The sequence below is a fragment of the Clinocottus analis genome, unplaced genomic scaffold (assembly GCF_023055335.1).
Source record: "Clinocottus analis isolate CAN_PGR_092001 unplaced genomic scaffold, fCliAna1.0.p SCAF_20, whole genome shotgun sequence".
Classification (NCBI taxonomy): Eukaryota; Metazoa; Chordata; class Actinopteri; order Perciformes; family Cottidae; genus Clinocottus; species Clinocottus analis.
Genome location: NW_027175932.1, coordinates 788,198 through 799,854, shown reverse-complemented (window position 1 = coordinate 799,854; position 11,657 = coordinate 788,198). Strand labels below are relative to the sequence as shown.

The 11,657-nt window shown below is 42.6% G+C and overlaps 1 protein-coding gene across 1 annotated transcript in view; it reads left to right on the top strand.

Moving 5' to 3' along the window:
- The window catches only part of dyrk2 (dual-specificity tyrosine-(Y)-phosphorylation regulated kinase 2), an 11,075-nt gene extending 8,945 nt beyond the window's left edge, over positions 1 to 2,130 (top strand). The window contains exon 7 of the mRNA XM_068587005.1: positions 92 to 2,130. Coding sequence (XP_068443106.1) covers positions 92 to 753 — 662 coding nt within the window. The 3' untranslated portion in view covers positions 754 to 2,130. The remainder of the gene's footprint in view (positions 1 to 91) is intronic.
- The last annotated feature ends 9,527 nt before the right edge of the window (positions 2,131 to 11,657 follow it).

Sequence of the window (11,657 nt, the reverse complement as noted above, 5' to 3'; positions counted from 1 at the left end):
TCTCCTCACCACGTTCTCCTCACCACGTTCTCCTAAACCTAGCTCATTAGCTCATTAGCTGCTCGGTGTGTGACCTCTCTGTCCCCCGCAGGCTCTCGGTACGGGATGCCCATCGACATGTGGTCTCTGGGCTGCATCCTGGCCGAGCTGCTGACGGGTTACCCGCTGCTGCCGGGCGAGGACGAGGCCGACCAGCTGGCGTGCATCATGGAGCTGCTGGGCATGCCGAGCCAGAAGCTGCTGGACGCCTCCAAGCGGGCCAAGAACTTTGTGTCGTCCAAGGGCTACCCGCGGTACTGCACCGTCACCACGCTGCCCGACGGCACCGCCGTGCTGAACGCCGGGCGCTCGCGGCGCGGGAAGGTGCGCGGCGCGCCGGGCAGCAAGGACTGGAGCGCGGCGCTGAAGGGCGGCGACGACCCGCTGTTCCTGGACTTCCTGAAGCAGTGTCTGGAGTGGGACCCGGCGCTCCGGATGACGCCCAGCCAGGCGCTGCGCCACCCGTGGCTGAGGAGGCGGCTCCCCAAGCCGCCGACGACGACGGGGGAGAAGACCTCCACCACCTCCTCCTCCTCCAAACGCGGCACCGCCACCACCGCCGCCGACGGCGCCATCACCTCCATATCCAAGCTCGCCGCCGCCTCCACCTCCTCCACTTCCTCCTCCTCCAAAACCAGGACTAACTTGGCGGCGATCACCGACGCCAACGGGAATATCCAGCCGAGGACGGTGCTGCCCAAGCTGGTCAGCTGAGAGTGAACGCACCCCCGCTGCTCGCCGCCGCGGGGGGGGAGGGAGAGTTGTGAAGCTGCGCCCGGAAACCGGCGGTTCGTCCAAGTTTTCGGAAAAAAGGAAGCGCTTGTTTATGTTTCACGGCTGGGCTTCGCGCCGTTAGCCGCGAGGGTGCGTTCAGGGGACGAGGCTCGATCGGCCGAGCTGAAAGGAAACTTTATTGACAAAGTGGGAAGACGCGTTCAGCCTCCTCGAGTTCTCAGAAAAAAAAAGAAAAAAACAGGCACATTGTGAGCGGCGAGACAGGAAGTGACCTCACAGGTGACCTCACACTCTGTAGCTCCAAACACTCAAACACGTCACAAACATGGTGCTGGCAGAGGGAACAAAGCTCTTTCATGTTTTTAACCACAGAATCTTTTTAGCTGATGAATCGACACCAAAAAACAACTTTCTTACGATCTTAGCTTTACAAGGTTTGATCTGCAGACACAATATGTTTGTTGTTTACTGAACAAACAAGTCGGATACATCCTCGTAATACTTAAGTAACAAAAAAACAAAGATTAGCATGCTAATCTTTGTCTCATATGACTATGAAATGCTTTTTGTTACAGTTTAGGGAACATGAGTGGGCACTTTAACGACGATGAATCCCAACTGATCCGTCGACCTGTTAGCTGGCTAACGTTCTTAGCTAGCTGTAGTTCTACGGTGTGTAGCTAGCCTGCGTTGACATGCTAGCTTAGTGCCTGTCAGCCGACCAACTGTTCACCGGCGAATAACCGCTGGTTGTTTGTTTGGCATCACTTTGCGACCGATTTACGAACTTTAAACCGGTCAGCTGGCTATAGCTGGATAACTATTTGCCTTTTTTTGGCGGTCTGGTGGCTAGCCTTAGCCTTTTTTTTTAGCCATAGCCTGTTAGCACTGCCCAGCCTTACGAAGCACAGATTTTAGAGTTTTTAAGCGTTTTTTTATTTTTTTATTTTCTGGAAGGTTAGCAGGAAGAGAGCTGAAGGGAGTGTGTTTGGGGAGAAGTCGCACCGTTCTTTGTTCCCTACTTAATCGAATAAATCAGATTAATCGGGATGCAAAATGTCAGTGAACGGGAAAGCAGTAGAAGACAGTTTAATGGAGTTTAAGTCATGTTAAAATCAAAGGGCTCTGGTAGGAAAAGAAACAGGAACGTAATCAACCAAAGTCTGGTGAAAGTACCTGTGGCTGCAGTTTGAGCTGAAACCGCAGTAAACAACAACACGATGGAGTTCCACGTCTGGCCATTCAGGACCATTTAAATACAATATTTTAATATTTACAGCCATTTTTAAACCATTACGTTTATAAATTCTTGTTAAATGAAAATATTTTTTTTTGCGTGCTGATAAAACTCACAAGACGCGATATATATATATATATATATATATATATATATATATATATATATATATATATATATATATATATATATATATATGCGTCTTGGAAGAAAAGATGACACAGAGCTGCTCGTCTCAGATAATCGATTAAAACAAGGCTTCATGGAGCCGCGATGTCTGAAGATTATGTAACTTGAGCCAAGCAGCAGATACAGCCTGAAGGTACATAGAGGACTACATAGAGGACTACATAGTACATAGAGGACTACATAGTACATAGAGGACTACATAGAGGACTACATAGTACATAGAGGACTACATAGTACATAGAGGACTTCATAGCACATTCAGGACTACATAGAGGACTCCAACATTAGCATGTGACTGATAGTAGACTAGCTAACGTGACGTTAGCATGTTAATGACAGTGGACTAGCTAACGTGACATTAGCATGTGACTGATAGTGGACTAGCTAACATGACATTAGCATGTGACTGATAGTGGACTAGCTAACATGACATTAGCATGTGACTGATAGTGGACTAGCTAACATGACATTAGCATGTGACTGATAGTGGACTAGCTAACATGACATTAGCATGTGACTGATAGTGGACTAGCTAACATGACATTAGCATGTGACTGATAGTGGACTAGCTAACATGACATTAGCATGTGACTGATAGTGGACTAGCTAACATGACATTAGCATGTGACTGATAGTGGACTAGCTAACGTGACATTAGCATGTGACTGATAGTGGACTAGCTAACATGACATTAGCATGTGACTGATAGTGGACGGCGCTCCGGGTTCAATTCAGGTTTTCTCTCAAAGTCATGAACACTTCACTTCTGAGAGGATTTAGACACTAAACATATCCACTGAAACACACTAGCAAGTAATAATATCATTAAAAAAGGGTCCAGTCACATCCGTATGTGTTGCAGTTATATATAATAATAATAATAATAATAATAATAATAATAATAATAATAATAATAATAATAATAATAATATATCAGTTTGTGGCGTGCTGTTCTGAAGTTTGAGTCCGCCATCTTGTTTTTTGCCACCATCAGTGACACAAGAGGGCGGAGCTAAGTGCAACCCAACGCTGAATGAAGACCAAAACGTTGCAATTAACTTTATAAATGAAGTGAAAACACACTGTGAAAGACGAAAAACAGGGACAGCGGCGTGGCGTCGACCTGTCAATCACCTTGTAGCCCCGCCCCTAAGGCATCCCCTCTGACTCTAAATGACCATCATTTACTAAAAGAGTGTCGTGTGTTGAAGAACACTTGAAACCAGAGGTTGAGTCGTACTCGTGTCGATGCCGGCGTCATGCGCAATGCATGCTGGGATACGCTCCCGCCTCCCTGAACCGGAGAAGCCAGTGTACCGAGCTTCATCGCCAACGTCACACGAAGGCACAGCTCTGCCGCTTCCTGGTGTGACTGGGTCCTGACGCTGTCCGAGTACAAGTACTGCTAGTACAAGTACTGCTAGTACAAGTACTGCTAGTACAAGTACTGCTCGTACAAGTATAACGTGTTACGATAAAATACAACAGATCCCAAAAAACATCCAGTTCGAATAATGCGTGTGTGATCGGGGGCGGGGGAGTTATTTATTTACAATTTAATATTTATTAATCTAACTTACATATTTACTATGATGTGCAGTTCATACCGTATACTTGAATGTGTGTGTGTGCGTGTTGTATGTAGCAGTGTGTGTGTGTGTGTGTGTGTGTGTGTGTGTGTGTGTGTGTGTGTGTTGACGTAACGAGAGGGTTTTCTTAAAGCTTGTTCCCTCACACACAAACCAACATCGACGTAAAAACAACTACCTGAACGCACCCACAGGAAGTCGAGTCATACAGGGAGGAGGAAGAGGAGGAAGAGGAGGAGGAGAAGAAGGAGGAAGAGGAGGAGGAGTAACGTGACGTACTGTAGCACGTGGGAGGAGCTGGTGGTGTAAAACACAGACGGACTCTCTGATGTTCATGTTTGTTTTTCTAACGATTTGATTGGTTGATTGTGTTTTTTAATGTTGTTTTTTTTAAGAGAGCTGACAGTTGAAAACTTTGTGCCTTCAGTATCTCGTCGCCATGACAACGACCCCCCCCCCCCCCCCCCCGCCCCCTCCCGAATTAAAACCGCACACAAAACAGACACACAACATTTACAGTGAAAAAACCTCGTTGACGTCATCAGGACTCGTGTCAAAGTGGGTTTTTTTGGCGGCCAAAGCGGGCGTTCTGATTGGCTCCTGAAAAAAAAAAAAAAAAAACGCCCGGCGACCTCTGACCTCTGACCTCACCAACAACCCCCGAGCATCCTGAATACAACTCTGGTTCTGTTTTAAACGATAACACAAAATATCTAAACATCTAAACAGAGAAATCTGCTGAAGACTTTATTGTTAATAATAAATGACAAATATCTGAGTTGTGCCAACTGCCTCAGCCTGGACGCTGGATTCTCCCAGCTGCCTTGAATGCAGCGTAGACAGCAGCTGCCAAAAGGAGCGATGTATGGAAGCACATTACCGCCAGAAGGAAACAACATGGTGAATCTGATCTGACTAAATTAATTACAATGTTTTCGAGCTGTAGCCTCGTTATGCAAAACGCACACACACACACTTAATTTCACACAACTTTGATTTCCCATTATTATGTTGTATTGTCTTTTATAACAATGAAAGGTTAAAATGTGCTTCCATACAGTTTACAGAACCAGCGGAGCAGCTCAACGCAGCGTGTTGTAGCTTTAAACTGATTAACACTGACAGAGTGTGTGTGTGTAAGTGTGTGTGTGTGTGTGTGTGTGTGTGTGTGTGTTGGGGGAGGGGTGTAAAACATGGCTGCACAATGTACAGACACATATCAGCCAACTGTCGCCCCCCGCGACGATGCCTGCTGACGACAGGGCTAAGCTAACACTAGCCGATCGACGACCGCTAGCGTCCGGCCGCTAGCTGCTGCACTGACGTTCAAGAAGCTAAAGCTAGCTTAATCCTAACTGACCGCTAGTTCACACCTAGCTAGCTGTTAGCGTTAAGGTGTTTTTTAAAGCACGGGATGCACCGATTGTAAAACTCTGTGCCGAAACCAACGTTTTGTTTATGTTGTTTTTATTGTTATTTATTCCCCTCTATTGTGCCGGGGAAACAAAGAAATCATTATATATTAAAGAAACTACAGTTTTAAAGTCATTACATTTTTTGCGTGAGCACAATATCAATCATACAAATTTATAAGAAACAAACTTTAATATAAATCTTTTTTTAGCTGCTACACAAATATTAATAAAAATGTTTCAGTACTTAATAAACACTCTTTGTGTAACTTAAATGTCATTAAATATAAATAGGGCTAACTTTTACCTTCTGTGTTTTTCATAACGAGTAATATTTCCACGCCGCCGACAGTTTCTTTCATTTTTATAAATGAATTTCGGCCAATTGAATCGGTGCATCGCCGCTTCTCTTTCTCTCATGTCGGTACCTCAGACTGCTCAGTTATCGTTGTTATGATTATTACTTGTTGTCATTGTTGTGACTAACACCCAGGGCATTTGGTTTGAATCTACCAAAGTGCATTCCTTTTGCAAAGCTTGCCGAGATCTAGCAGAGAGCTAGCCCAGAAGCTAGCCCAGAAGCTAGCCCAGAGCTAGACGAGAAGCTAGCCCAGAAGCTAGCCGAGAGCTAGCCGCTCAAACAGACAGACGGGTTAGCGAGTGAGGCAGAAAGCAGGTGAACAGAAGCTAACGAGAGAAGCTTCCACACATTAAAGTCCGGAAGGAGAACGCGTGTTTAGTTGTTTTTTAAGTGACGACACAGGAACATGAAGTCTGTTCACCGGCCTCTCGGTAGCATTCAGAAACGTGTGAAAGCACCCGTAGCCTAACTAGCCTGCTAGCTCGTTACCGTGCTAGCCAGGTAGCCTGCTAGCTTCTATCGGGAGGTCTCCGTTAGCCGCTGTTAGCGCGCTAATGCCGCGCTGTATTTCTGTGACGTTTGCCAGCTGGGTTTTATTGTGGATTTTATCTGTAAATAATGTGGAAAAGATGTTTGAATAATATGTTTTTTGGGGGAGAGAATGCGCTGCTGTGCCGCGGCCAGTTTTACAACGTACTGTATCTACTGTACAGAAGAAGTCAACACTTTTCTAGTGAGCCTTTGTTAAATTTTATTGTGGTGGAAAAATTATTATTATTAATAAAACAATTTTATTGTTCGTCCTGACGTATCGTTTTTTCAAGGAGAGTCAACGCCGGAAATACAAAAGTTCCCAATTCTATATTCTGACTTTTATCATCACACTTTTATATATTTCTTGGTTTTTAGTTATATTATTAATATTACAAAGTTTTAGCTTCCAAATGAAACAATTTTCATCGTTACGTTTTTAGCTTTCAAGATAAGGTTTGGCATAAATCTGCATTAAATTACATCAAAACCACTGAAGCTATACTTTCACCTTGAGGTTTGTTTAGTGGGAGAATTGTAGATGTTCAAGGTCAAACTTTACAGCAACATAAACATCTAAACTATGACTACTTCCAGAGGGCTACTCGGGTGTTTACTGTCTGTTTATTTTGATGTAAACACGTCAACAGTCTGCGTTTGTTTGATTTTGGCTGCAACCAAACAATTAGTTTTATGCCGCAGATTGTTTTTGAGAACAAAATATAACAAGATAAACATTTATAATCACACAAAACAGAAGAAATCAGCACATAAATGCTGTAAAAGGATTAAAGCTAACGAGCTTGCTGCGCTAACGAGGAGCAGCCGTGTGATTGGAGCAGCTGTGCTCCACATTAGGCGGCGCGCAGATTAGCGGGAAGGACAGTACGGCTAATTATAGAAGCTAGCAAGAAGCTAGTGTGATGCTAGCGGGCTAACGGCTGGAGGATTCTACCCATAATGCAGCGGTCCTGCAGCGTGGGAGGCTATAAACAGCCTGAACTAAGAGCTCATTCACTTAATAAACAGACAATCCGTTTATTCATCAGGGTCAACGAGGAAAACCTTCAATGAAGTCACTGAAACGCAAAGTTCACCTTGTGTGAGCGCGTCATGGAACGTAGCAACACGCTAACGACACGCTAACGACACGCTAACGACACACCTGGTGCGCTTCAGTCTGGTGGCGATGAACCAAACTCCATTCAAAAAAACACTGTTTTTAACTCCAGGAGCTGCTGGTCCTCTGTCAGTGTGTGTGTGTGTGTGTGTGTGTGTGTATATATTCTAGACAATAAAACTTACGGTTTGAAATGTGCCCAAAACATGTTTAATATATAATATTAAATATATCATTTCAAATATATAATATTTAATTTAATATATAATATAATGAGCTTCATCTGTTGACATCAATTTGTGGAGGTTAATCTGGAACCTCTTGTGTGTGTGTGTGTGTGTGTGTGTGTGTGTGTGTGTGTGTGTGTGTGTGTGTGTGTGTGTGTGTGTGTGTCTATTTAAATCTGGATCTAGCTCAGCAGGCGATCATGACGGTCACACACACACATACACACATACACACACACACACACACTCCAGTAACCTGATAGAGTGTGGCTTGCTGCAAGGGATTATGGGTCCAAATTAATATCCACTTACTGTCCGAATGTTAAAGCTCGTCGCTGCAAACGAGTTCTACTTTACTTTAATGAAATAAACTCTACTTTACTTTACTTTAATGAAATAAACTCTACTTTACTTTACTTTATTGAAATAAACTCTACTTTACTTTACTTTACTTTACTTTAATGAAATAAACTCTACTTTCTATTTACTGGATACAACTTGAACTCAAACTCAGAAAACAAGATTTAAATCTAAGTTATCGGGTCTGTTGTAATGTTAGCAATACTACGGTGTACAAATACTACAGACCAGCATTCAGAACTTAAAGTAAAAGTACAAAAGTATTTGCATTGAATGTATATTCAAAGTTAAACCTTCAAACTTCTCTGTGTGAATGAATCAAGACTCACTGATCTGATCTGAGGGTCTCTGAGTTCAGGACCAGTGGAAACGTGTGTGTGTGTGTGTGTGTGTGTGTGTGTGTGTGTGTGTGTGTGTGTGTGTGTGTGTGCGTGTGTGCGTGTGTGTATGTGCGTGTGCGCGCGTGTGTGTGTGTGTGTGTGTGTGTGAGTGTTCAGATGGTGTCAGATTTGTGCGGCCATAGGTCAGTTTATTTCCAGCGTCTCTCTTCATCAAACTCTCTCTCTCTCTCTCTCTCTCTCTCTCTCTCTCTCTCTCTCTCTCTCTCTCTCTCTCTCTCTCTCTCTCTCTCTCTCTCCAGGTTGTCACTCATCTGTTCATTCTGCAGTAGCTCTGCTGCCATCTGGTGGCTGAAAGCTGTCATCACACCCTGACAGTTATTTTTATTATTATAATTTATTATTATTATTGATAAATGAGGTACTTTACATGAGTATTATCATGTCATGATACTTCATACTATACAGTATTAGATGAAGTATTTGGATACTACATTTTAAGTACTCAAACAGCGAGTAGGACTCTGTTATATTATATTTCATGTGAGCACTCTGCTGCCACCTGGTGGATCAAAGCTTCATTGCATCCTGAGTTTTTATTCATGTATAATATAAAGTAAAACTACACGAATACATTAAGTATGATTATTTCTCTCTTTATTGTTGTGGAATAGTCCAATAACCAAACCTGTGGATTTAAGTCTCTGGCTGTGAGTTCTGCTGTAGAGGCTCAGTTTGTCCACCAGGCGGCAGCAGAAGCTTCTGCGAGCAACACGAGTTATTATTAAATAAAATAACTTTTTACCAACAAAATGTTTTAATTGACTTTCATGAAGTGAAAAAAACACTGAAAGAATTCAAATTGTGGGACAAAAATCTCATTTATTTCTTATTTATAAGAAATAACAGATGTGATGCATGTTTTAAATCAGTAATAATGCTGGTTAATAATAATATTATAATATTATATGTGAATATTTAGTGTGAACTCGTTGTGTCTCTATAAACATGTCACCTCCTCTTTCATGAGTGTTGCTGTGAACACGCAAAGCTTCTTCCTCTGCAACAGGAAACAACTCACAACTTCATGGAAATGCCACCGTGTGTGTGTGTGTGTGTGTGTGTGTGTGTGTGTGTGTGTGTGTGTGTGTGTGTGTGTGTGTGTGTGTGTGTGTGTGTGTGTGTGAGTGAGGGCAAATGTTACTTAAAAAACACCTTTAAAAAATTGCCTGAATCATCTTTTCTTCTCATGAACTCTCTTAAAGGGCCGGTACGCGCGTTCACCAAGACTTCTTGTTATAAACGTTCCTAAACACCTGATCGAAGTATTCAGACTTTTTACTGCAGTAAAAGTACTACAAGAAGTACCACACACAAGTAAATGCATTATACATCAAATCAACACATAAAGGAACACTTCATCCATCAGTTTATCACAAAGGAACACTTCAGTTTATCACAAAGGAACACTTCAGTTTATCACTAACATTCATCAACCTGCCGCTCTGAAGAGGTCAAAGGTCACAGACTAAGACATCGATCCACTTCTCTTCTTGCTGTTTGACTCTTATCTCATCACTTCATCTCCTTTCGGTGGTGAGATAGCGACCTGAGTGTCAGACTCACTTCCTGCTCACAAAACCAACACAAGATTCAGTCTCTTTTATTCTTTTTATTACAAAATCTAAAATATTTAACTTCCTTATTCTCAGATGACGTTCTTGTAAATCTGAAGGAACGCGTCTCCACTTCGCTCTCGTTTATCTTTTTGTATCGATTGTTGCACCGTTTAAGGATTTTATCTTCGTCTTAATGAAAGTTTTCGCTTCATAATGTTGAAAACTATCAGAGTATTTTTAGAAGTACAGTACAGATGTACATCATGTTGAGTTCATACTCATCTGCTCGAGTAACAACTAGTTTCTTTTCTCCTGCAACATGCTGACTCACACTGAAACCTACACACACACACACACACACACAAACACACACACACTGACTAAGAGCGACCACAGCAACAAGGCGGGGGTTCAACTCCCGGTTTCTCTCCGTGTCTTCATGGTTTCCATCGCTCGTTCTTTACTTCATTCTACTTCACTTTTTAATGTGACACAAGTATTGTCTCTTGTACTACACACAAAGACACACAACGTAGTACGAGCTGTGGATCAGAGGATGTCGTGTTGTCTCTATTGACCCGTGTTTGTTTCTGCCGGTGTTGTTTATTGTTTACATGTTGTTCCACATTCAAGTGCTCTACGAATACACACAGAAGTACATAGAAGTAGTCGTAGAAGTATTCTTGAGCTACTTGGATCCTGAATTTCCCAAAGAGGATCAATAACGTAACTATCAATCAATCTGTCCATCCTTTTATCCATCCATCCATTATTCTATCAATCCATCCTTCCATCCATCCTTCTATCTATTTATCTATCCATCCATCCTTCTATCCTTCTATCTATCCTTCTATCCTTCTATTTATCTATCTATCCATCCTTCTATCCATCTATCATCCATCCTTCTATCTATCTATCTATTTATCCATCCTTCTATCTATCTATCTATCTATCTATCTATCTATCTATCTATCCATCCTTCTATTTATCCATCCTTCTATCTATCTATTTATCCATCCTTCTATCTATCTATCTATCTATCCATCCTTCTATCCATCCTTCTATCCTTCTATCCATCCTTCTATCCATCTATTTATCCATCCTTCTATCTATCTATTTATCCATCCTTCTATCTATCTATCTATCTATCTATCTATCTATCTATCCATCCTTCTATCCATCCTTCTATCCTTCTATCCATCTATTTATCCATCCTTCTATCTATCTATCTATCTATCTATCTATCTATCTATCCATCCTTCTATCCATCCTTCTATCCATCCTTCTATCTATCTATTTATCCATCCTTCTATCTATCTATCTATCTATCCATCCTTCTATCTATCTATCTATCTATCTATCTAACCATCCTTCTATCCATCCTTCTATCTATCCTTCTATCCTTCTATCCTTCCATCCATCCATCGTGTTGTAAACGTGGCTCCACATTGACAAACTACAACTTGCTTTAACCTTCATGTGTTTGTGATAAAACTGAATATTCTGATAATCCAGAATAAAGATATTCTTTTCTTGTGCTGGTAAAGTATCTTCTCGTTCTTCTTCCTCGCTGCTGAGCCTCCAGGGTTTCACGACTCAAAGGCTTCTGCAGCTTCAGCGCGTCGACCACAGGCGACGCTCACGGCGGCGCTCTGCAGGCTGGGGAAGCACAGCGCCGCTTCTAGGAACCAGAGCGACCAGGGTGCATTGTGGGTGAAAGGGGGCTGCAGAGTTACAGTAAAAGAAGAAGGCCACCTGCCGTTTACCCGAAGTGATGTCACGTCCGGGGACATCACAGCTGTGGGTTGGAGGGAGGGCTGAGTTTCTGCAGAAATACCCCCGACCCGCCCGTCTGAGGCCTCTGAGCTGCCGCTCCAGCCCGCCAGCGATCATATTGTCT